The sequence below is a fragment of the Meles meles genome, chromosome 13 (genome assembly GCF_922984935.1).
Source record: "Meles meles chromosome 13, mMelMel3.1 paternal haplotype, whole genome shotgun sequence".
Lineage (NCBI taxonomy): Eukaryota > Metazoa > Chordata > Mammalia > Carnivora > Mustelidae > Meles > Meles meles.
This window is the reverse complement of record NC_060078.1, coordinates 77,147,661-77,174,761: the sequence shown is the minus strand read 5'-3', so window position 1 is coordinate 77,174,761 and position 27,101 is coordinate 77,147,661. Positions and strand designations below refer to the sequence as shown.

The window sequence follows — 27,101 nt, the reverse complement described above, 5'->3', positions numbered from 1 at the left end:
AACCCAAAGTACTGGATTTGGTTTTAGGAGATGCTAAGTATCATAATAATGGAGACTTTAAATTGCAATTCTATGACAACAGTGATTTGCTTAACTAGAAAACAGAAGCAACGCTCCTGAAGAAAAAGCAACAAAGGAAACCTACCCGAACATTGCCTCATTATTCAAGTGCAACCAACTCCAACTAATACTTAATTACAAGAGACGTTCGGAGGCCGCCAGTAGAATAAGACACGCCATTCTCCTGAGGCACTTGATTGATTTCTCAGATTATAAAACCCAAGCCACTGAGAATTCTGAAAACATTGATTTAGCAAGAGAGAGCCCAGGGAGCGCTCAAGGCTTGTAATGAGAATAAATACAGAATAAATGAAACTGGCCAGGTTGCCTGTTACAGATTTTACACTAGGACGTTTTTCAAGCTTCTTTATTTTTCTAATGTAACTATTTCTTAAGGGTGAAAAGACAGACCTCATCCCTTTTTCTCCTGTACATCCCAAAACACACAACTGCAACTCTGTGTCTTTTGTTCCAGATCTACACAGGCTCAGGAATGTGCTAAATCAGGACGTCTATTCTCTTGAAATTGATTAGCAGTGAAGCATGCTTCACAAACATGAACATTAAATATCTTGTTACAAAGTTTTCAAAGAAGAAAACAACTACTTTGTACAGACATGATCAATTGGAGATTTTTTTCAACTAACATCTTAAACTCCATATAAGGTAAGTATGTATTGATGCAAAGTAACATCTAAGTGCCTGGGTTTGAATGCTAGTTTCATTATTTACTAACTATGGAAGCTTGGACAAGATACTTAACCCTATGGGTCTCACCTGCAAAATGGGATTTATAAGAATATCTACCATAGAGGGTTTTCCTGAGGATTGACCAAGACAATGCATTTAGAACAATTCGATGCATGCCCAGAATACAGTAAATCCTCAAGAAATGGTAGCTGTATAGAGTCAGGAGAAAGCCTCTATGCTTAGTTCAATATCCTCCACAGCCAACTGAATTTCCCTGTGTCCCTTCTATTGCAAAAGGCAAGCTTGAGTTTTATACTCATATCCACACCATCTGATGTCCTACCCATAAAATTAGATCACAACCTGCACCCATAAACAGGGGCTTGGCCCAGAAATAATTTAACTATTCTTTTCCCACAGAGATTTCTAAGATGAAAAAAGAGAATAATTACTCCTTACACACAGAAAACCCTTCCCTATGAGACTGAAAATGACTTCCAGGAAACTTTGCTAAAACATGGAAAACAAGAAAGGTGCTGGGAGTCTGATGACAAGGAAAGACTTTAATTTTTTTTTCTTATGATTTATTTATTTATTTAGAGAGAGGGAGGGAGCATATGCAAACAAGGGGAGGGGCAGAGGGAGAGAGAGAGAATCTCAAGCAGACTCCACACTGAACACAGAGCCCGATGCACGGACCCTGAGATCATGACCTGAGCTGAAACCAAGAGAGAGATGCTTAACTGACTGCACCTGCCAAGTGCCCTGGAAATACGTAATTTAAAAAAAAAAAAAAGGCTTAAAAAGAAAATTGGAATTCTGGAAATGAATGATGGAAACATCTGCCATTGGTCTCTGACAATATTCACAGCCTGGACTGTGATCTCCTGACAGTGCTCACCATTTTCCCAAGGCAAGGAAGAGAGGGAGGGAGTCACACAAGCCCCTGGTCTACAGAAGCCAAGGATCAGGGTGATGCCCGCCTCTACAGCCTGGCTGGTCTTCTGAAAGACTCCTTTCTACACTGTCTTAACTTCTTTACTGAACTTCAATGCATAATTTGGTGCCTGGCACTCAGGAAGAACTGATACATGTCAGTTGGGTGAATGAATGTCAATCTTGTCAAGGTCACCACTGAAAGGGACAACATACGACCCAAATTACATTCATTCATTCAAGCAGGCATGAAGCTAGTCAGACTTCCCAAATCCCATGCTTTCTGCCTTGCACAATGACACTCTCAGTGAGTCTAAATTTTAATGAGGTATGTTTGCCAAAACCTCACCTGAGAATTTTAACAGAGTGAGCAAGAGGCTGGGGGTGGCCAGTGGTATGAGGTGCTATTTTGGTAAATGACGAAAAAGCTAGGTTTTCCTTTTTTTCTCTAGAAGCAAAAATAAGGGCTTTGCTATTTGGGTTCTGCTTCTTACGGTGTTTTGGGTTTATTTCTCCCTTACTGGTACTATTCTCCATTCCCTTCCGCACCTACTTTCCAAATCCGGCACTCAGTTTAACCAACAGCTTCTGGGAGATCGTCAGCACTCTCCGAACTTCCTAAAGGCAGGCAAGGAGTCATATGCTGCCCAGAGTAGGTGGGCAGAGCCAGCTGCCACGGATCCAGATGGACAGGTGGGGAGGGGGAGTGGACAGGTCTAGAGAGCAGCTCAGGCCATGATACTGGTCCTGTCCGATCTGTCTCTCCAACTCCCTGTGATCCTCTAAGAGCTTCAGACCTCCACGGGCCTCAGGAGGTCTGAAACTTATTTTCAGGGATAGGCAAGCTCCCTGACAACAAAAAGTTACTTAAAGTGAATCTACTCACAACAGAAAGCAACTTTTCGTATTAAACAGTGCGGAAGAGTTTTACTGAGGTTCCAGCTCAAAAAAATCGAACTTAGGAAAACTTTATCTATATTTAACACAATTGAGTTACCATTGCAACAAAACGAATTTCTAGAACAAACAATAAATCAAGTTTTGGTTGTTTTTGACACAACGTAGAAAATAAGCGTGTGCAGCAATAATGCCCATTCTGCCCTCGAAATCACTAGGGGGGAACTTTCTGTTACAGAAATATCAGTAGTTTTCACCACTTCCCCTCAATTCCATTTCATAATCCTTTGATATTCAAATTTGTCCTCTTCTGAAGCATTTCTACTGGCCTCATCCTACTGGATTTGCTTCTTCTCAATCGTGGAACTGGTTTCTTTGGTTCAGCAGCCTGGCAACATCACTTTCACTGACTTCATGAAATCTGGAATCTTTCTCAAGATGTGCAGGCCGCCTCCACCACCCACCTGCAATGTGCTGGCCCCGTACTGTCCTATTAAGACATCCGATAACCACTGAGAACCGAGCAGGGGTGGCAGGTTCCCACCAAGAGCATAGATGTTTGAGAGCAGATTAATTTCAGTGGTTGATTCACTACTATGGCACATTGATGGCAGCTTCCCCATGAAGTCTCTTAATTGCAAAGAATCAGACAACAATTATTTGGATGTTGAGAACCCTGATGTCCGTGCTCCTCTCAAAGGCAGTGGGCTCAGTCTATACTGTACCAATCACCAGAAGAAGAGAATTTGAGGGCCGGGGTCCCAGCTTCTTTTTATTGCAGCTTTCGAAGGCTTTTCCTGCACGGATTCCAGCAACTGCCATCCTTATCACTTAGCTCCTTGGAAGAGGAGAAATCAGCATAGCTGAGATACCTGTCCAATCACCGATGCAGCCTACAGCTTTGGGGAAATGAGGCCCAGAGGTGAAAGCTCCTTTGCGTTCTATTGTGCCAAAGTAGGTCATGGATTCAGTCAGTTCAGCTGAAGAAGAAGGAGGAGGAAGAGGAAGGGAAGGGAGGAGGGGAGGGGAGGAGGGGAAGGGAGAAGGAAGGGGAGGGGGAAGGGGAGGAGTAGAAGGAGGGAGAGGGGGAGAGGGAGGAGGAGGAGGAGGAAGAATGGGAGGAGGCAGCCACCAGTCCTTGTCAATTCAGTCAAATGGTCCATCTGGTCCACCAGTAGGCTGCTTTCCTGGGAATGAGCATAAAGATATGTGCATGTGGGATACAGGGAATGATAAAGTTCCTGAATCGTCCCAAGACACTCTTTGATGAACAAGGCGATAGAACAAGGGGGCAAAATGTCAAAACCCTGCAATCCAGTCAGATCGCCATTTTCTATCCAGAGAGAGGGAGGACAATACGGTGCCCTGATTTTAGCTTCAGCGCGTCAGCCATTAGAGATACTGTGATTCAATGAAAGGTCATGCAAGTGGCAGCAGCTGATTATCTGAATTTAGAAAAAATTGCCTTTATTCCCCATGACGACACGAGTTTTTGTCGTTGAATAAGAACCTGGCCTGCAGGATTCCAAGAAATCATGGACTCCACGTGACACACAAACGCACACACACACATTTACTAGAAGGAATGATCACCATCACCACCCGGGGTTATGAGGCTGAGAGTTTTATCATGAAGCTATTCAACAAATAGTTATTTCATTCCTGCTACATGCCTGACCAGGTGTCATGCTCAGCCCTGGGGAACAAAGAAACAGACTTGGTTCCTGGTCTTAGGGAATCAAAAGATAAAAATAATTATAAACTGAACTGTTCGGAAAGGAACAAATAGGCTTTTGAAAGAGAGGATGATGGATGGGGTCAGCAAAGGCACCACTCTATAAATCTGGAAGATGAGACAGAGCTAGATACGCAAAGAGCATCAGAGAGGATGTCCGTGGTCGGGAACAGCCGTGGAGCCCCGGAAGGCAGAGCAGTTGACAACCAGGGACGGTCAGGTCAGTGTGGCTGCAGTAGGTCATGGCTTTAGATGAAGCTGGAGGGTTAGGCAGGAGCTAGATTTGATTTTTTTTTTTTTTTTCGTGACAGGGAGAGAGCTGGGCGGGGATGGGCAGAGGGAGAAGGAGAGAAAGAGAGAATCCCAAGCAGCTGAGCATGGAGACAAATGCAGGACTCAATCCCATGATCCTGAGATCACGACCTGAGCTGAAATCAAAAGTAGGATGCTTAACCAACTGAGCCACCCTGGCCCCCCATGGACTAGATTTTTATAGGGCTTTGTGGCACACAGTTATTCTAACACTTTTAAAGAGTAATCACAAATCCATTGGTTGCTGTGAATGACCCGATGATGAGGAAAAGTAAAAAGAAGACAGTAAGAGCCCACAGGTCTGAATCACTGTATCAGCAGACAACAGTGACCTCTGGTGACCCTATTATTTTCCAATGTCATTTCAAATGCCACTTGAATGTAATCACAATTGATAGCCTGCTGGGTTTTCAAGTTAAAATAAATGCCATGTGAAAGGCTTCCTCAATGACCAAGCTGTTCCTAAATATCCTTGAGATTCACGAATATGTGGACACTATATCTTGCATGTCTGAAAATTTCTGCTTTTGGTCTTGCTTTTTTTCACTGAGATAAAATTTATACACAGTGAAACGCATAGATATTCAATCCTGTGGGTGAAGATGCGCAGATACTCACATAAGGAAAATCCCCCGAAAGATACTCCAACCATTTCAAGTCAGTTCCTCCCCAGTCTCTGATGCCCCACTCAGAACAAACCTCTCTGATTTCTACTCCCTAGACCAGTCTGGACTGTTCTTGAACTTCTCATTAACAGAATACTACAGCAGATACTCTTCTGTGTCCTGCTTCCTGGCCTCAACATAGCGCTTCTGAGACGTGCCTAGATCGCCATATTCATCAGTACTTTGCTCTGTTCTCCTACTCAGACACCTGCATTGTTTCTGGCTTGGGCTGACTAGGAATAAAGCTTCTGCAACAATCTAAGTCCTTTCACAGACGTGTGGTTTTATTTCTCTTGGGTGAATACGCTGGAATGGACTTGCTGAGTCACAGGGTAACTATATGATTAATTTTATTAAAAAAAAAAAAACTGACTGCCAATTTACAAAGCAGTTACACCAGTTTCCACCAGCAATATATGAGAGCTCTACTTGCATCGTCCACGTCAACATTTGGTGTTGCCGGTTCTTCTAAACTTAACCATTAGCTAATGGCTAAGAAGTGGTCTCTCACTGTGGTTTCAATTTACATTTCCCTAATAAGTGATAACTGAGCACCTTTTCACATGCTTACTGACAGTCATACGCCTTTCTTTATGCAGTCTCTGTTCAAAACGTTTGCCTGCATTTTTTGAGGTTATCTTTTTATTATTGATCTATAGGAGCTCTTTACATATTCTGGATATGAGTGCACAAGTCCTTTGTATGACATATGAATGGCAAGTATTTTCTTCCTTTTTTTTTATTGCAAGTATTTTCTATCAGTCTGTGACTTGCTCTTCTCTTTTCATAATGATGTCTTCTGAAGAGCACAACTTTTAAATTTTGGTGAAGTTCAATTTATCATTTTTTTAAGATTTTATCTATTTATTTGACAGAGAGAGAGCGAGCACAAGTAGGGGGCAGGAGAGGGAGGAGGAGGCTCCCCAACGAGCAGGGAGTCCCATGTGGCGCTTGATTCCAAGACTCTGGGATCAGGACCTGAACCGAAGGCAGACACCTAACCATCTGAGCCACCCAGGCGCCAACCCCTGTCATTGCTTTTATTATTGGTGCTTTTGTGTTGCTTCTAAGAAATTTTTTGCTATACCAAAATACCAAAGATATTCTTTCACATTATCTTCTAGATGATTTATAGATTTAACTTCCAGTATATGGTTCACTTTGAGTTAATTTTTACATATTATATAAGGTAGGAGTCAAGGTTAATTTATTTTTCATACTTCATTCAGGCTTTCTAGTATCACCGATTTTAATCTTTCCTTTCACCACTAAGTTACCTTGGCATCTTTGTCAAAAATAAATTGACCTGGGGTGCCTGGGTGGCTCAGATGGTTAAGTCTGCCTTCACTTTGGGTCATGATCCCAGGGTCCTGGGATTGAGCCCCACATCAGGTTCCCTGCCCAGTGCAGAGCCCTCTCCCTCTGCCTGCCACTCCCCCTGCTTATGCTTTCTCTCTCTCTGTCAAATAAACAAATAAAATCTTTAAATAAATAAATAAATTGATCATGTATGTGTGGATCTATTTCTTGGCTCTACTCTGCTCCATTCATCTATCTACCTATCCTTAAGCCATACTAGCTTGATTACTAGAGTTATATGAAATCTTTAAATCAAGTTCTATCAGTATTTCAAATTTTTATCTTCTTTCTCAGAATTGTTTGGCTATTTTAGGCCCTTTGACTTTTCCCATAAATTTCATAAACAGTTTTAAATTCCTACCAAAAAAAATTTTAAATAGGATTGTTGTGAACCCTACGGTTCGATTTAGAAAAAAACATAGATTTTTCAATTTCTGTTAAGTTTATCCTTATGTTTTCATAAGCTGATGTTACTGTAAATGATACTTTTAAAATCTGCACTTTCTAATTCTTTCTTGCTATTCCATAGAAATAAAGTTGATTTTTAGATTGGCCTTGTACCTATGATCTCTCAAAGCTGCTTGTTAATTCTGTTTGTGGATTTCCTAAGATTTTCTAAATAAATAATAGTGTCATCTGCAAATAAAAAGAACTACTTCTTCCTTGCTTTTTATTTTTTTCTTGCTTAAATGCACTGATTAGAACCCCCACCCACCTTTTAACAGATACAGTGATAATGGACAATCTCTTACGATAGTCACAATCCAAAGGGGAAAGTATTCAGTCTTCTCACTAGTAGGTATAAAGTTAACAGTAGGTTTTTCATAGATGTCTTTTATCAAACTAAAGAAGTTCCATTTTCTTCCTAGTTCAATGAGAGCTTTTACCATGAAAGTGTTTTTTCTACATCTATTGACGTGATTACATAGTTTTCTCCAATATTTTGTTAACTTGGTGAATTGTTAACAATCAATTTTTAATTTTTAAATCAACTCTACATTCCTAGGATAAGCTCCAATTCTTTTGTATGCATTTCTGAACTTGCTAATTTATTAAGAGCTGTGTGTCTTTATTCGAGAGATATTGGTCTATAATTTTTTCTTCCCTAATATCTCTGTCATATGTTGTTATCAGGATTATTCTATAACCGTATTTGTACAGTGTCACAGAACTAGCTGGGAAGTGTTCTATCTTTTCAAAAGTTTTGTGGAAGCTTGATATTACTTCTTAAATGTTTGACTACAGATTCCAGAGAAACCATCTGAGCCTAGAGATTTCTTTGTACAAAGGTTTTTAACTACAAATTGTATTTCTGTGTCATCTCTATCAGTTCTGATGAGCAGTGGTTTGCAAGGAATTTGAGCATTCCACGTGCATTGTTGAATTGTTGGCAGGCAACTGTCCACAAAAGCCCTTATTATCTTTTTTTTTTTTAAGATTTTGTTTATTTATTTGACAGACAGAGATCACAAGTAGGCAGAGAGGCAGGCAGAGAGAGATGGGGAAGCAGGCTCCCCACTGAGCAGAGAGCCCCATGTGGGGCTCGATCCCAGGAACCTGGGATCATGACCTTAGCAGAAGGCAGAGGTTTTAACCCACTGAGCCACCCAGGTGCCCCACCCCTTATTACCTTTTTAATGTCCTCAGGCTATTTAAGAGGCGCTCTGCTTTCTTTCCTGATATGGGCCATTTGTGTGTTCTATTAGCCCTTATCATTCTTTTTTTTTTTAATTTATTTATTTGACAGACAGAGATCACAAGTAGGCAGAGAGGCAGGCAGAGAGAGAGGAGGAAGCAGGTTCCCCGCCAAGCAGAGAGCCCGATGTGGGGCTCGATCCCAGGACCCTGGGATCATGACCCGAGCCGAAGGCAGAGGCTTTAACCCACTGAGCCACCCAGGCGCCCCAGCCCTTATCATTCTTGCCAGGAGTTTATCAACTCTATAAATGTTAAGAAATAACAAGAAGGGCAAGTCCAGTGGAATTGCAAGTCTTTCACCTCAAAGTTTTGGTACTCCAAACAACCGTTGCCATGAAAACCAATCCCCAAATCTAACACCAATCATCTTGGTCCACCTGCAGTCATTATTCCTAAGAAATTCAACAGCATGTGACTAAACCACATGAAAAAATTAGTACATTTTGAAAGCTCGGTGACCTAATAATCCTAACAATAATATGAAATATTATTATAGCTATTTCAAAGACGGGGAAACCGAAGCTTAGAGAAATTAGCCATTGCCAAAGTCACAAAAGCTATTTTGGACTCACACTCATGTCCTTCTGATTGCAACACGGGTGTACTTCCCACTACAACCGCCAAGTTGCCATGAGTAAATGACTCAGGATCATATTACCAGCATCGGGCACCCTGCCTCTGGAAAGGCTCCCCATGGAACTGGGATAAATGCAGATGGAAAAAGGAACATAAGAAGAAAAGCTGTCCCTCGGTTTTTTCACATGGCCATGAAGGGTCACACCATACTGAACAAAATGCTGTTGTTGGTGGAAACTACGGAAGCAACACTTTGGTCAAGTCTAAATGGTTGTAGCTCTTTTTTGACTTTTTGATAATCATTTCCTACTGGGTTTCTCCTCCAAGTTACCATTTTTTAAATAAATATAACTTCAACTTTCACTTCAAAAATTATGATTGATAAGGAAGGGAAATGTCACTTGCAAGCTTGTGACATGATGTTTGATCAAAATGCCATTTCCATTGTTTTGGTAATAGGTCCTTATAGAGTTATGCTTTGCCTTCTCATTTCTAGACGTTTCTTTGAAAACCATTTATTTTGTCTTAGTTAAAAAATACTAGGGATTAACTAAACACTAATTTCAGAATTGTTCTTATTGAATGCCTTGTTTTAGACAATAGAGAAAAATAATCTTCCTTTCCATTATCTTCGCTCATCATTCCTAAAGATTGTTTTTACAAAAGGCAGTTATTTCAGGAGCACCCATTTTAGGAAAATACATACTGTCTGGCTTCCCTGAAGTCCAGCAGGAAACTGGACACACATGTTAGTCCTATTCCTTGTAAACAGCTGCTGTTCATTTCACGTCTTACTCAATGCACAGAACAAATCACGCCCTGCTAAAAACACAGAATGGTGCTTTCGTATTTTTCTTTGCATCTGAGTTTACAACGGGCCCCGGTTTTCTTGTGCTCTCTCTAGCATTAGCCACACAGCCACTCTGCAAGAGCGACAAGGTGGACGACGATGGAGAGTGAATGAGGACTTCATCACCACAGCTGGCTGCAGGAAGAGCTGGGAAAAGGAGTCCGGCCTTGAAAGATGGGGAGGCAGGCTGCGCATTCACCTTCTCAGCAATACTCTGTGCCAGGCAGGGGTGGACGGGGGATATGGGGGAGAGCCAGGAAGGCATGACTTGGGGACAGAGACCAGACTTCTCCGATCTTCCCCAGAATCAGAGTCCAAGGGGGGAAAGACAATAAAGGATCTCATTTCATTTCCGCCCCCCACCTTGAAAGGTAGGAATTGGGACTCTATCCACAGATAAGTGAACTGAGACACACAGTCTTGAAATGGTCTGTGCGACACTGTGGGGACGGGAGCCAGGCCAAACTCAGGTCTGTCAGGGCCTGAAAATCATTCTTCTCTACCATAGTCAATACAGAAATGCTGGACGTGAAAGTGTTTATTTATGTGGAGCAATCCAATGAACAAAAACAAACAGGCCATTTTTAGTGCCAGGCTAGCTCTTAAAACGGCACTCTTTTGACATCCAACAACATGTAGCTTCAAACATATGGAGAAAGAGGAAATAAATGAATTCCCGGTACTCTGAGCGGGGATCCGAAAGTCATAAAATGATCTACACATGCTGGCCCTCTTCCTATCCCCGGCTCCTACTCATGGCCCTCTCCTCCACACGCACCGTGACAAGGGATGGGTGAGTTCGGGGTTTTTCCGGGAAGAAATGTTCTCACCCCTCTTCTCTGACCCTGCCCCGCCCTTCCCCTAGAATGAACTGTCCCAGACGCCTCTGATTATGTAAGAGACACCACTTTAATTACCAGCTATTACATATTTTTCCTACCAGCATGTCAGGAGTGTAATTAAATGGCCTTTTGTTTAATGGCCAGTGCTGTCCGTTGGGGCTATCAGGAATGGCTGCTGGGGATGCTCACAGCCCCAGAGCGCCCCGCGGCAAGGGCAGGCTGTTCTCTGCTCTCTACACCCTGTACCTGGTGTTGCATCTGCCGAAAGAGACTCGTTCTCCTCAGTGACACATGTACCCTGTGGGCTCACAGAGGCCCTGGCCTTGAACTCCGCCACAACAGGGCCTGGGTCTGTCTTATCCCCCACGGTCTCCTTCCCGCACCACGCACAGGCCTGGCATGAACTTGGTGTCTGATCAAAGCGTAGGCACTAAATGACTGATTCATGACAGAAATGAGGGAATACTTTATAAAGCATGTAGAGAGTCCTGGAAGGTTTACCTGAGATGTGGTGACAAAGTCCCCATTGTGAATCATACGGCGGCACTGTCACCTGTCACAGCAGGTTCACCAGCAGGAGGAGACTACCCCCGGGGCCATGGCACCAAGCCATGGGGAGGAACAGGGAAGAACGGGAGGCTGCCCGTAGGCTTGCCCACTCTTGCCAGAGTCAGCAAATGCCTGTCACTTTTCTTTTCCAGAAGGAAATAATGGAAGCTTGTTTTATTTGTAAGGTGTGATAAGTAATACCCAAGCAAAATATACAAACATTGGACCAAAAGGCCATATTCGTAAAGGACAGAAATATCCATTTTTTTACAAGGTTACTAATCACCATGGGATGTGGAGAGGTTCGGGCAGAGGCTCTCAAAAATATTCCCTTTTGGGGCGCCTGCGTGGCTCAGTCGGTTAAGCCTCTGCCTTTGACTCAGGTCATGATCTCAGGGTCCTGGGATTGAGCTCCGTCCGCATCGGGCTCTCTGCTCAGTAGGGAGCCTGCTTTCCCCTCTCTCTCTGCCTGCCACTCCCCTTACTTGTCCTCTCTCTCTCTCTCACTCTATCAAATAAACAAAATCTTTTAAAAAAGAATATTCCCTCTTTCTTTCCTTCCTCCCTTCTCTCCTTCCTTTCTTCTTGATGAAACATTGCAGAGCTCCTCATAACTCAAAAACAAAGGGAAATAATCCTTCATGGTAAAGGACAAGCCGTTTCCTGAAACCGAGTTCATTTACTGGTGGAGATAGGCACAAAGAGGCTCCCCAAACACTTTTAACCTCTGAATGTCTGCTTATTAAAAAAAAAAAAAAAAAGACTCGTGAGGGTCAACGCTCTGGACTAAAGAAGCTAGTTTGTCTCCCGCCTCAACACACACCCAAGTCCCCAGGTCCCGCTCAGACTTCCAGACACCAGTGACACAAGGGGTCTTCCCAGTCATTAGCAGGATTCCCAGCTCCACTGAGGGAGGCAGACCGCGACTACGAGCCGCCGCCATGCAAGGTGCTTCCCCACCTTTAGCCCCTTTAATCTCACAAGAATTTCTCTGGCGGAGAAACGGAACCTTCTCAGAAAGCCGATGACACCAAGGGAACACCACAGAGCTTCATAGATCGAAGTAAGCTTCCCCACCCTATCCCACCCCTACCCGCTTCATGGTCTAAGCGTCAAGGGGAAAACTGAACGGTCAAGGGTTTGCTGCTTGACTTCAGAGCTGGGGGCCAGGACAGCTGAGCCCCTGACCCTAACAGCTCAGGTCTCTCTCACTCTAAACAAAGGAAAGTGTGGGGTATTCTGGGAACTCTGGGGCCATCGATGATGCTCACACATTTGTAGCATCTATGTAGCTTCCGTTAAAGCTTTATTCAGTTAAGACAACAGATCGGTTAGTTCAGTAACTATTTGGGGCACCAATCCTGAGCATTCACAGTGCTGGGCCCTGGGACACATTGGTGCTGGAGAGGATCAAGGTTCCTGCCCTCGTGGAGCAGGAGTAGAGAAAAACAAGCAAACCACCAGGTTGAGTACAGACACGACTAAGTGCTACAACAAAAAACAGCAGCTAGAGCATCTGGGGTGCTCAGGATGGCTACTTTCCTAAGGCCACATAGAGGCTGAAACTCAAGGAAGTCATAGGAGTTAGCCAGGGTAATGTCTTCCTTTGGGTTCCCTCAGGATGAGACCTTGAGGTGGATTCAAGTGCAAGTCTTCTGTTAGGATGATGATTTGGGAAAACACCAGAGGGGAAGCAAGACCCAGATGGGAATGAAGCCATAGATGGATGACATTGGTAACACGTTACCACTCTGGGAGGCAGGAGCCCACCCCTGCTGGGACTCTAGGAGACGGTAAAATCCACCCTTCAGCCACGGTCCACTTACGGGGCAATGGAGCCAGGATAGTTTTACACCAGCACGTGAGTCAGAGGCTGAGGGCTGCTGGAGGGGACAGGTGCGTGTTCCTTCCTGGCACACCCAGTCAGCTATAGGCAGAGAGAAGCAGGGGCTGGCAGCTGGAAACTGGATGGGTATGCATGACACCGTGAGTGCTGGAGGAAGGTGGACAGGCTTCTGACAGGGTCTGAGAAGTGAGAGCAGGGCAAGTGCAAATGCCTAGAAAGAAAAGAATGTCTCATTTGGAGGGAGCTGTCAAAAGTTGGGCTCTGGGGGGACCTGGGGGGCTCAGTTGGTTGAGTGTTCAACTCTTGATTTTGGCTCAGATCATGATCTCAGGGTTGTGAGATGGAGCCCTGCATAGGGCCCCATATTCGGTGGGGAGTTTGCTTAAGATTCTCTCTCTCCCTCTGCCCCTCCCCCCTTTCATGCTCTCTCTCCCTCTCACTCCATCTCTCTCAAATAAATCTTAAAAAAAAAAAAAGTTGGCTCTGAAGTCAGACGCTCTGGGTATACATGCCATGCTGTGACAGGCTGTGTCTGTGACAGGCTGGCTATGTGGTGTGGAGGCCAATCATTTTCCCCCTCAGCCTTGGTTTCCTCATCTGCACAAGAGGACGAATGAAAGTGCTGACCTCACAGGTATGTTGTGAGGATTCAACGGGATAAGTCCTTTAAAGCTGTTAATGCAGAACCTGACACATTTTCTGTGTTCGATAAATAACAGCTGTTTGCAGAGCTGTTTGCACGCCATCCAAAGGACAGAGCAGCTGAACCACAGGAAGTGAGGCTGGGAGGGGGCGAAGGACATGAGACTGAAGAGGCTGCCGGGGCCACAGCATCATCCAGGCCTGGATTATCCTTTAGGTGCCTGGGAAGCCACTGAAGAGTTGGAAGCTCTGGGGTGTCCTGACATCATCCTTCTAGAACGTCATACTCTTCAAAAGCTTGAATTGCTTTTCCTGCTTCCAGATCCCCAGAGCTGAATCCACTCCCAGAAGGAAGGTGCTATTTAGCTCTAATTAGCAAACTCCAGAGACTGGTGGGAGCAAAGAAGTGCTGGTTTGAATCATCTGAAGGCTGCCCAGACTTGGCTGGAGAGTCATCCTGCTTCATTTTCCTTCGGCAGGCTTCACTTCTTAATTAAGTTGGCTCCAGCTAACATTCAAATGACTTTGCATTTCCCAAGAAGATGCCAACAGAGGTAGGAGAGGCAGCCCCCAGACCCACCGGGAGACATAGGAAGCAAGACTGGAATGAAAACTTTGTTGTGGAGACCCCCACGGGAATAACTTACATACTTTTATGAGTTCTACCCAGAAGGGAAGAGAAAACACACTGGTGGTAAGGATCTGCATGCTAGATGTGAATCTGAGAAGACACAAAGAAAAAGGCTGGTGGTTCTGAACCCAAAAGGTAATGTTTCTATGGCAGGGCCCCATCTAAGGAAGGGTATCCACTCAGAAATGGGACAATTTCCAGAGAAGGGGATTGTGGGACAGTGTTGGCCCATGATCAACTGGTTGATTGATTTTTTTCCTTTTTTTTTCTTTCCCTTTCTCTTTGTCTCTTTCCATCCATACACACATATCCCAAAAGATGTCCATTACAGAGGACATGTGATGATTTGAATTTCTATTTTTGGAACCCAGCTACCATCTTGAATGGTCTCTGGGCCCATATTTAGAAGAGTCAATGGTTTGATATAAAGGTAAGAGGAGCCCACACAAAAGAGCAGTCTATTGAATAATTCCTTTGCAATTCAAGTCTATTCCCTCTCCCAGGGCTAAGAACAGGTATCTATTATAAAATTTTTTTTCACAAAAATGATGGACCCAAGAGCCCTGTACCCACAAGAAGTCATTACATAATATGGGAAGAGGTAGGATGAGGAACAGGGGACGTTTCCTAATGATAAAAGAGTCAAAATACCAAGAATCCACAGCAATCATAAATCTGTATGTGCCTGTAAACAGACCTCTGAAATACGCGAAGCAAAACCCAGTAAAACTAGAAGAGGATACAGATAACTCTATTGTCCTAGTTCAAGAGCTTCACACCGTATTCTTAGTAATTGAGAACTCTGAGACAAGGAGAATAAAAGCAAGGATCAAAAATTTTCAAATGACACCATGGTAACTTAATGGACACATATGGAATGACACACCCAACACGTGTATAAATACATTTACAGGTGTGCATGGAAAGTTCCTTAAGATAAAGTTTTCAGTAGGGAATAAAACAAATCTCAATAAAATTTTAAAATACTCAACACATTTTCTGATAAAAAAAAGGAAGTTAAAGACAATTCAAAACATTAAGATAGCTAGAAAAGCCATTTGGAAAGTGAAGAACTCATTTCTACATAAGAAGGTCAAAGACAGAGTCAGAGATCAAAGAACAAAAAACAAGGGTAGTTAGAAAATATTTTGAACATAACAGCAATAAAAAATACAATACACCAAACTGTGGAGGTACCGCTAACGCAGGGCTTAAGGGAAATCTATAGCTGTAAATGCTTAAGTTAGAAAGGAAAAGTCTTAAACAAGTATGATTTAAATGTCCAACTCAGGAAATTAGAAAATTACGAGAAAATTAAGCAAAAATTAAAAATTAGGAAATAATACAAATAAGAGCCAAAAATCAGTGATGTAAAAAAAAGAGAAAATAAACAAAAAGAAAAGTTGGTTCTTCAGAAGGATTAGTTAAATTGATAAGCCCCAAGTATAATTAATCAAGAAAAAAGTAGAGAAAAATACAAATTACTATAACAGAAACGGAAGAGGGTTGTCAGCACTGCTCGTACAGACATCAAAAAAGTCAAGAACAAAAATTATAAACAACTTTATCCTAATACATCCAATAACCTAGATGAAAGTTATAAATGCCTTGAAAATATGATCTATCAAAAGTGATATACGGTAATTCCACTTCTAGAATGGCAATGTGAGGAGCTATGTGGACCCACTACCAAGCGAAACAGAGGAAAATTATTAAAAAAAATTTTTTTTAAGTCTCTGGATGGTCCCAAGAATGTACAAAAACCAAATAAACATTTATTCAAGAAAATGCACTAAAACTCAGTAAGAATAGCAAGAATCTGCTGCATTTGAACCTGACCCATTCCCTCCTCCTCATCTGAAGCCTCGTATAATGGAAAACTCCACTCCAGGCAGGAACAGCCCAGAACACAGGGCCCCCTCCTTCTCTTCCCTCAGCAATAAAAAGAAATTACTGGGGGCGCCTCAGCAGCTCAGTGGGTTAAGCCTCTGCCTTCGGCTCAGGTCATGATCCCAGGGTCCTGGGATCGAGCCCCGCATCGGGGTCTCTGCTCAGCAGGGAGCCTGCTTCCTCCTCTCTCTCTCTCTGCCTGCCTCTCTGCCTACCTGTGATCTCTGTCTGTCAAATAAATAAATAAAGTCTTGGAAAAAAAAAAAAGAAATTACTGATACTCATGACAACCTGAGGAATTTCAAGACATTATACTGAGCAAAAGCTGCCAGATAAGAAAAGGACATACTGTATGATTCCAATTATACGAAGTCTTAAAATAGGCAAAACAGATCAGAAGTCTAAAAACTAAAACAAAAACACAAAACCTGCAGCAGCCCTCCTGAGGGAATGAGGATGGACTGAAAAGGGACGTAAACGAACTTTCTTTCTAGGTTTATGGAAATATTCTATATCGACATAGGAGTAGGGTTACATGGTAGGTGCACCTGTCAAAACTGAATGGCGATGACTTAGCACTGTGATATAAATTTTACCTTAAACTACTAAAATAATTTCTTCCAAAGTATCATTAGTACTGAATGTGGTAGGAAATGGACAAAGAAAAGCAGAAAGCAAGAAGAGCAGGACCTCATACTGGGGCCGTGGGTGTTCAGTCAATTTGTCTTCTGTTACAGGTCTGAAATTCTGTATCATAAAAAGTGAAAAAAGAGGGGCGCCTGGGTGGCTCAGTGGGTTAAGCCGCTGCCTTCGGCTCAGGTCATGATCTCGGGGTCCTGGGATCGAGTCCCGCATCGGTCTCTCTGCTCAGCGGCGAGCCTGCTTCCCTCTCTCTCTGCCTGCCTCTCTGTCTGCTTGTGATCTCTCTCTGTCAAATAAATAAATAAAATAAAATTTTTTTAAAAAAGTGAAAAAAGAGGGGTGTCTGGGTGGCTCAATCATTAAGCGGCTGCCTTCGGCTCGGATCATGATCCCGGGGTCCTGAGATCAAGCCCTGCATCAGGCTCCCTGATCAGCAGGAAGCCTGCTTCTCCCTCTCCCACTCCCCCTGCTTGTGTTCCCTCTCTCACTGTCTCTTTCTCTGTGTCAAATAAATATATAAAAATAAAATCTTTTTTTTTAAAGGCAAAAAAAGAAAGAAAAAGATTTGACTTAAATCTAACTTTTCCTCTTACCCTGTTCTTTTTTTTTTTTTTAATAAAAATCAAATAGTGGGTCGAATTCTGTGGGGAGAGTATTTTGAATTCATTAAAACGGTGCCCATTTCTCAACCTATCCTACTCAGTCAGACCGGGACCTTGGAAAGGGGACGAATTTCACATGTGAGCGACTGACTTCTGCCACACGTCTAATTCCCTGAGACGAGGGTTTCCCAGCCCGGACACTACGGACATCTGGGCCAACCTAAGTCTGTGTTACGGGGCCTGACCTCTTCATGGTCAGTATGGGTCTGGATGTCTACGAGCACGGGTGACCTCTGTGTACTTGACGTTCTCGGTCCACCCCTCCGACTTGTGAAAACAGCAACTTTCTTCAGACATTCCTGAAAGTCTCCCAGTGGGTGAAACTGCCCAGCTGAGAACTCCTACCCCAAAAGAGGCATCCTCAACCAGGACAGCGCTGCCCCCTGCCAAGCGGATAAAAACTGGCTCTTGGGGAGATGAAAAAGTCTTAGGGATTATCACTGCGGGTGGCCCCCCAAAAAAGGGCCATGGCGCATACACAGACAGAATATTGGTGGCATTAAACTCTCACAGTAGAAAGGAGGAATTCGTGGGAGAAAGACCTGGAAGGAGAAGGAGGAGCGATAACGGAAGAGAGATTACGAAACCTCTCCCATGAAGAGGTCTGGCATCCTACTGACAGCAATCTTTCCCTGCCTGCGTCTGGCATCCCCAGAGAAAGGGGAGTCTTCCTCTGCTTGAGAATGATGTGGCAGATGAAGCAGTTACTTCCCAGAACCTTCGAAATTGCCCTCAAAGCTTGAGATGTAGGAGAATACAAATGTAGGAAAAAAGCCATGAGGGTCTCTTGCCAGGTCTGAGGCTGTCCCTCGACATGCCGGAAGCTTTCCTTTAAGTTCTAACAGAAACCACACAAGTTGAGCTGACCTCAGACACATGACCACCGGTCAGTCCTGGCAAGACCGATGACCTCAGCAGCCAGGCCATTATACACCATTCCTAAAAGAAGATAAAGGGGGCATTTTTCAAGTTTCTCCTCTATTCAAACCCACCCAGCAAAACCCCTGGATGGCAATTCCAATTAACTCAATGATGCAAAAGAAATGAATCTTAGAATTTCCTGTTTTCCTTTTCCTGTGTCTTTTTATGCAAAAGCTCGCCTAACACTTGAAGAACCAGCTGGTTTATAATCCTGAATATTCATGCTTCATGGAGTCACACCTGGCCAGTTAGCATACATGGGACCCTGTGATCATTTCACAATCCGGACTTAAAATGCATTCAGATTTGTTCAGGGAAAGCAAACTCCCAGACGTTCAGCCTACAATGACGCCGTAGTGGGCACACTCCACTCTCAAGGACTCTATTATCAGAGAAACACAGAGGTTGATCGAGAACCTTCTGACGTGCGGTATCTCTGTAACTACGGTATTTGAGCGTTTGGGTGGTGTTTCGGATTTTTATTTTTTTTTTTTTAAAGATTTTATTTATTTGACAGAGAGAGATCACAAGTAGGCAGAGAGACAGGCAGAGAGAGAGGAGGAAGCAGGCTCCCTGCGGAGCAGAGAGCCCGATGCGGGGCTCGATCCCAGGACCCTGAGATCATGACCCGAGCTGAAGGCAGCGGCTTAACCCACTGAGCCACCCAGGTGCCCCTGTTTCAGATTTTTAAATGTCAGAAGGAGGAAAGAACGACAGTGTGACAGCTAATTTTATGTGTCATCAGGGACAGGCCCTGGTGCCCAGCTGTTTTGTTAACATCAGTCTAGATGTCGCTGGGAAGATATTTTTAGATGTGATGAACATTTCCAATCAGTGGACTTTAAGGAGCGTCACTCACACTCCCCAGCTGGCCTGGGCCTTGCCCAATCAGTTGAAGGCCTTAAGAGAAAAGACTGAGGTTTCCCAAATAAAGTTCTACCTCAAAAGACAGCAAGGTGGAAATCCTGCCTGACTTTCCACATTGCTGGCTGGCTCTGCCCGTTTCAAACTCAAGACTACAATACTGCCCATTACCTGAGCTTCCAGACTAGAGGCTGATCCTACAAATTTCAGACTGGCCAGCCCCCAAACCATGCAAACCAATTCCTTAAAATAACTGCTCCCTTTTCCTCCTCTCCTCTGCCCCCCGACACCCCTACACACACACACACACACACACACACACACACACACACACACACTCTTTGTTGGTTCTGTTTCTCTGGAGAACCGTGACTGATGCAAACAGGACTATACCTTCTATCTTAGATGGTGCTAGATAGTGCTAGATGGTGCTAGAAGCATCCGGAGTCCACACCACAACAAATGCCAAGGCAAGCAGCTGGCAGAGAGGATACCTCCCAGAGCCAGAAAAGGCGAGTCTAAAGCCTGCAGAGGCTGGTGCCGATGGGAAGTCCCTTATTCACCAGCAAGGGCCCACAAAGCTCTGAGCTGGAGGCCCTGGGAACTGCAGACGGGGAGGGGAAGGCAGAGGATGGAGATGAGAAAGAGGTGGGACGTCCCTATTGTGACCAGTGAAACTGTCCACCCCATCCTACAAACCAGGAAGGAAACTGCCAACTCCCTGATTCCTAAAGATAAAAGGTTAAACGATGCGAGGCTCTGCACTTCGGAAAAGCGGCAAGTAGAGCCAGAGCTGAGGAACAAGACAGAAGCGAGGGTGAGGGCTCAGTCTGCAAGGTAACCTACAAGAACCCCAGCCTCCCAGCCTGGCTGCCGGAATGCCAGACGCAGGTCCACCTGCCAAGAGCCTAGGGAGCCTCCTCTGGGGAAAGAAACAGCCTCAAGGAAAAGGCCAGATGCTAACGCTCGCGGTCAACCAGTGAAAACCCGGCTCGCTCCCCGTTCATCCTTCAGTGAAGCTTAATTAACGAGCTCAGCCCTGTTAGCTTAGTGCTTCCAGCTTAAAAAAGAATTCTAGGGGGCACCTGGGTGGCTCAGTGGGTTAAAGCCTCTGCCTTCAGCTCAGGTCATGATCCCAGGGTCCTGGGATGGAGCCCTGCATCGGACTCTCTGCTGAGCAGGGAGCCTGCTTCCCTTCCTCTCTCTCTGCCTGCCTCTCTGCCTAATTGTGATCTATGTCTGTCAAATAAATAAATAAAATCTTTAAAAAAATAATAAGAATCCCAGTAAGGCACATGACCGCGGAACTTCAGATGGCCAGAGACAGAGAGAAGATTCTAAGAGGTTCCAGAGAGAGAAAGGAAAATAAAATCAAGGAAAGGAATGCTACAAGGCTTCTCTCAAACACTATCTAAATGAGAATTCTGGGCCGAAGTGATTTTTCTACCTAGAATTATTATGCATCCAGCAAAAGAATGGAAAAAAGACACTTCAAACATAAGTATCTCAAAACACTGTAGCTCATACATCCTCTCCTGGGAAATGATAGGAGAAAGTGCTTTTCCTCCCAAAGCTCTTCCTGCCCCCTCCTTGGAATTCCTAGTCCCCAGTTCTGGACCACTGTGGTTACGCACCTGGTATTCATCCTTGCCCTAAAGAGAACTTGGCCATGTCTGGCCGTCCTGCACCCTCCTGGACTACCAACTCCATACCTACAAGAGTAAGTGCTCAAGAACACTTACTTTCTATTCTTCTCTCTGAAAGCTATCCTCTTTCTGGAATGTGAAATAACGCCCAATCAAAAAGCCCAAGACTGCAATGAGAGACAATTCCCTTTTCAGAATATCCCAGCTTTAAAGCTATATTGCCTTTCTCTGCTTTAAATCCCAAGTTTCTGGGGGCACCTGCATGGCTCAGTGGGTTGAGTATCTAACTCTGGGTTTTGGCTCAGGTCATGATCTCAGGGTCATGAGATGAAGCCCCGTGTCGGGCTCTGTGCTCAGCAGGGAGCCTGCCTGAGATTCTCTCTCTCTCTGTCCCTCTGCTCCTCTCCCTGCTTATGCACAGGCACACACGCTCTAAAATAAATCTTTAAAAACAATAAAAAATAAATCCCAAGTTTCTGGTAACTTCTTGGTTTCTGGAGGAAACCACTAGCTCTTTGAAACTGTGACTCCATTTTTCCTACAAAGGAGGCCTGGGACTCCTTACGGAGCAAGTCCCACGAGATGGCTGCTGTGGGCCACGCCTTCGAAGGGCTGGATGCCACGTGAGCACGTGAGTAGAGAGCTCTTTGGCTGCTTCTGGTCCATTAAGAACAAGATCTTTTGTTTCCAAAAGAAACCAGTGTTGGTTCTTAGGTTCAAAGAAAACCAACTTCTCTGCAGGATGGTATGCAGACATCGACCACCTTCCCTTCCCGTCACCGGTTATCTATAAAGCAAGGCTGTGATTCTCGAGCGTGAGGAATTCGTCTTTGGAGATCCCATGGCCCAGAATGCCTGTGTCCACTCACTCCCATGCAACCTACAAAGCTTTTTTGACTGAAGGGAGGAGGAGTGTGTGTATCACCCCGGGGGTCCACTAAGGTCATCCCTCTGGGGTCCAGCACCTCCTCCAGGAGCCAAGAGTCATGCCGACCACTTCCTGTTAGCCACAATAAGAAATCCAAACAACAGCCCCGATGGTTTCTCTAAGTGGATGCGGCAGCTCCCTGTAAGGCAATCACTGACCTGTCACAACAAAGAAAGAGAAACAGATAAAAATACTCTCATCGAAGCCTAGAGGCTGGGTAGGATTCCATGTCTGCCAAGTAGTAAAAATCCGTGACATTTTAAATAGTGTCTTAAGCAGAAGCTAGTAACAGCCTCTGTCCAAAAGCCAGTGGAGTACAAATGGGACATCAGCCATGCACTTGACGGGGCAGCCAGTGGGCAGCCCTCAGAAAATGCATCTGAGAGGGAAGGTGACCTTCCAAAAGGAACCCTTCTGTGGGGCCTGGGCTCTGCTCTCCAGGATGGGCCGTCTGCTGGGCTGAGTTACTCACACGACAGCTGTTTCCTGCCCAAGGTCAAATGCAGCCCTGGATACTGAACTGTGCTGCCAGGCCTCAGTCAACCACCTAAAAGCCAAGGTTCAGGGGTTCGCTTCTTTCAGCTTTGAGCTTTGGAAGCCCCTTCAAGCTTGGCACCAAGCCTCTGGGAGGACAAAATATGCCGTAAGACAACAGAGAAATGAGGGAGCCCAGGAGTCTGAAATCAAGGTGTGGGCACGTCATGCTCCCTCTGAAGGCTCCAGGAGAGGATCCTTCCTTGCCCCTTCCAGCATCTGGTGGCTCCACATTCCTTGGCTTGTGGCTGTACCATTCCGATCTCTATCCCCATCTTCACGTGGCCTTCTCACCTATGTCTCTGTGTCTCAAATATTCTTATGTCTTTCTCTAGTGGGGACGTCTGTCATTGGATTTAGGGCCACCCTAAAACCGGGATGATCTCATCTTGAGGTCCTTAATTCAATTACACCTGCGAAGGTGACTCTCCAAATAAGGTCATGTTCACAGGTTCCATAGGTTAGGACTCGGACATATCATTAGGGGGAACATTATTCAACTCCCTATAGTCCAACAAACCAGATAAGAATATGAGTTATTTATTTACATGAACATGGGATACTTCATCGTATTTCATCATGGTAAGCCCTGAGACACTATTGAGTTAGAGGCTGGTAGGAAGGTCAACTAAGTGTCCTTGAACAAGTTACAGAGTCTGTCTGAGCTTCACTGTCCTTATGTGTAAAATGGGGATAACCCCAACCTGGTGAGGCCATTGTACAGATTAACAGTCATTCACGTAGAGAGCTTGGCACCCCAATATCTTGTTGATAGGGCTCCAGTCTCTCAAGGCTCTGAGAAAAAAATTCAACAAACACAGCAGGAAAAGGCATCCAAAGACTCTTTGATCAAGCCACTTTCAGGAAATGTCTTACATACTTAGAAAAAACAGACAAGATCAAGGTAACAGGCCTACCAATGGCTGATAATGTCACACCAGTGAGAAATCATGGACTTCGGGTCATAAGAACAGCCTCTCCCAAGTGGCCGCCTGCAGCCACAGTTTTCCAATGATCCCGGGGTCACCAACCTAAATACACAGTGTGCCACTGCCTCTAGAGTCCCCAGGACACGAGCTGTGTCTTAGTTATCTCTGTGTCCCCAACACCTAGCACGCTGGCACCTCAGTCACTCAACAAACATTGCTGGAATGAACCAGGACACTCCGGAACCTCAGCTCTGGTTACAGACGACGATACGGGCACGTACTGCTAATTTAAAGCCGCATCCTGAGTACGTCACATACACACTGACTGCATTAGATGGGATAAGACCCTACACGTGCTGGCACGGCAGCTGCTCCAAATGTCAGCGACCAGCAGTCCTTATCTTAACCCTCACCCCAGCCGGAATGGAGGCATCATGGTTCCCATGGTACACCACAGGTGCTGAGGCAAGAGTGGGTAAGTCACAGAGCTAAGACAGCGAAGACCTGGCAGAGCCAGGGTCTGTCACTACAAAGACCTGTGTCTCTCCACTACACACCCTACACCTGATCGTAATACTTGGTCTTGGCTCTAAGGCTGGCCCCAGCCTACATACTATAAGCAGACTACATAGTGAGGCGTGCACCCACACATGTGTGTGTTGTGTGTGTATGCACGTGTACACACACACAGTACCATCGCTGAACACACACAGTACCATCGCTGAAGGAATACACCAGAGGGAATATGGAGCTAAAAAGCAAGTTCCCAGGCAACACGCTGAATTGCCTTGCCCTGTTAAGCTCCTGAATCGTACTGCCAAAGGGCCAAGTGTCCCATGTCACACTCCATTGAGTTCATAGAAACAACATAAACAATGTCTTGTAAACTCTAGAGTCTCATCCCCAGGTTTATTACTTCCTGTTGAATTCGTGTTTCTGAGCCTACAGGGAAAGAAACATGAAATGTGCTCAATATCCGTGTCCCAGCACTTTCGTCTCCACGGAAACTCTCAAGGAAAGTGGTCAGGAGACATGACCAGGAATTAAAGGGCATCCCAGCCGTGGAACTTACAGGAGGAATGGATGCTGGGGAAGCTTTTGCGGCCCTCGGACACCAGGTCAGGGTCACCCGTGCAGTGCATTTCTGAGTTCATCACTCCATCTGGAAAGCAGCGGTAAAAGAAATCGGGGCGAGGTCTACAAAAGACACCATGGACATTTTCAATATAAAATGCTGCCATCACAAAGGAACCCCCAGCTGACCCCCGCCTCTCCCTGCTGTCCCAGATCCTCCTCCTGCCGTCCACACCAGCGCTCCCCGGGCACCACTCCAGACTCGGTGGTCTTGGGGAAAGCTCAGGTTTCGGGGTCAGAAAGCTCTGAGTTGGAATTCCCACTCTGCCACATACTCATTTTCGGACCTTGGGAAGGTCCCATAGCCTCCCCTAGCCTCAGCTTCCACATCTGTAAAAGGGGAGATGAGTACCTGCCCCAAGGGGAGGTCATGAGGGCTGGAGGAGAGGACTGATGGGAGGCACCTAAGCAGGTACCAGCAGAGAAGGTAGTTCCTGCCTCCAACAATAGTTCACATTCAGCGGCTGCTTCCAGAAGCCCAGACTCCAGGCTCCTCATGTCCCCACATCTTGAATTTGGATGATCAGTGGCCCCTCTTTGAATAGCGGGTCTCACCTAACCTCACTGAGACCGAGGACCCAACAGCTCAGCTCCATGGTACACAGCACACCGCCATGCAGGCTGGCCTCCCTGGCCCAGGTGTGGGGACACAGACCCCACAGGGCATGGGCAGAAGTGGGGCCCAAAGTCGAACCCCCTGCCGCAGGCACAGCTGGTACTTATGGAGCCCTCACCGGGTCCCACGCACAGTGCCAAGCATGGCACCCCCATCGTATCACGTGATTCTTATGCCAACCCCGGGCCTTCCTTCATCTGAGAGGTGCAAAAATGAAGGTTTAGAAAGATTACAATCCTGTCTGAGGTCACATCCAACCAGCAAGTGGAAGAGGGAAGCCTGCGCCCCAGCGACCGGACTCCTGTACCAACACACTCCACCCCGTGTTTTTCTGCCTTCCTCTGGTGAGGATTCTCATACAGATGGGTGATGGCCAGTCCCTTCCCATTAATTCAGCTAATATTTGCTGAAGGCCAGCCATGGGCAAGGCTTTGATGGTGCTCTAAACACAGGGCCCCTTTTGTGCACATAGTGGGTCACACCAACTCTTCCCCGCTCTGAGATCTAGGCCCAATAATAATCTGTCAATATCAATAAAATATCAATGATCAGTATCCAAAAATCTGTCAGAATTTCTGGTGTACTCTCTCCCCCCTCCTCGGCTACTGTTTCTCCAAGTGTAGTTATCTACCTACTGAACCAGAACCCCGGAGCAGACAAGGCCTGGGAACCAGCATTTTATCGGGGCCCCAAGGCAACTCTTAACACAGCAAGGTGGGAGAACACCACTGCCCCCCGGTCAGGCACTGCCCAATTTGTAGCCACCTTCTGCCCCCTAGGTGCCTGGCTAGCACCCTCCCCCAGGCAGATAATCAGTAAATGCTGAGCTTCTGAGATGGGAGCGAACCTGTCCAAGGCCAAGAGCCAAAGTCAGGCCTCAGATCCAGGTCTTTCTGACTGTTCATCTCTCTGGAAACTAGCTCACTTCTGGAGCAGTTGAGGAAAAAGGCAAGATACATGGAGAACAGAAATCATGTCCCGGGGGCAACAGAAGTGTTCCTTAAGCCAAAGCTCAAACGCCAATCCACAGATGACCTTGAGAGTCTAAGCCACCCTTTGTTTCTTTCTGGAACTTACCTTCCCACTATTAACTTAATAGTGTTTGTGCAGACTCCATTCAGAGCAAGAGCCAAGGACACCGCTACAAAACAAAACCAACAGACAGAAGAATAACCAGCTGGCTCTCAAACCACAATCATCATCATCAACTTTATCATTGTCATCACTGGTTCATCATCATACTATTCATTATGACTATGGACATATGAACCAATAGTTTGAAAGACAGGGGGACGTCTGAGTGGCAAGAGTAAAATAACAATTAAGGCAAGACTTTGGAGAGTGGCTCATAAAATCCCAAGCTTCTAGGACACAAAATTTATCTCTTCTCCTTGACTTAAATTTTTAAGACTGGAAAGGAAACTATCCATTATGTTTTGGCCTGATATGAACAGATTTAATACTACAGGATGTCGAGTTTCTTTCAGACGTTCTTTATAAACCATAACTTTTTTGTTTGTTTCTGGCAACTTCTCAAACATAATTTTAATCAGAGCAGCTGCTGGACTCCTTCTTCAGAGCAGGACATTCCCACTCAGCGATTATCTCTGTGTTGACCCATCACAGGCTGACAGCTGTCCCTTCGTTACCAAACAAATCACTTTCTGAGAAGGTAAACAGTCCCAACACCTCCCTGGGTTTTAAGAAGGTTTGCCTACGTGGTGCTTTTTGCCACCTGAGGCAGTAGGAATTTCTGGACTACATTATTTAAAAATATAAAGCCTGGAGACTTTTTCTAAGTAGCTCAGAAGGACGTTGCTGGATAAAGTACAGATCATTCAAAGGGTACTTCACAAGTCTCTCCTATTTTATCAAGACTGCACAAAGGGTGAATCAATGTGATAGAAGGTCAAATGCCTTGCATAAAAACCTACTGTGCCCCATTCCAATGCTTTGTTAAATATCAAAGCACATGAGCTACCATTTCCTTTTGGCAGCCATTAACTGTTCAACAGTAGCTGAGATTTATGTAAGAAAACAGAGGTGG

At 45.1% G+C, this 27,101-nt stretch overlaps 1 protein-coding gene across 3 annotated transcripts in view; it reads right to left on the bottom strand.

The window, feature by feature from the left end:
- The window catches only part of PLPP4 (phospholipid phosphatase 4), a 112,059-nt gene that overhangs the window by 30,797 nt on the left and 54,161 nt on the right, over positions 1–27,101 (bottom strand). Inside the window, exons 4-5 of one of the 3 annotated variants that reach the window (XM_046027283.1) lie at positions 26,132–26,195; positions 24,377–24,501 (exon numbers count right to left, since the gene is read on the bottom strand). The exons of the other annotated variants lie outside the window; for them this stretch is intronic. Of the exons in view, the coding sequence (XP_045883239.1) occupies positions 24,377–24,501; positions 26,132–26,195 (189 nt within the window). The remainder of the gene's footprint in view (positions 1–24,376; positions 24,502–26,131; positions 26,196–27,101) is intronic. 3 annotated transcript variants of the gene reach the window in all.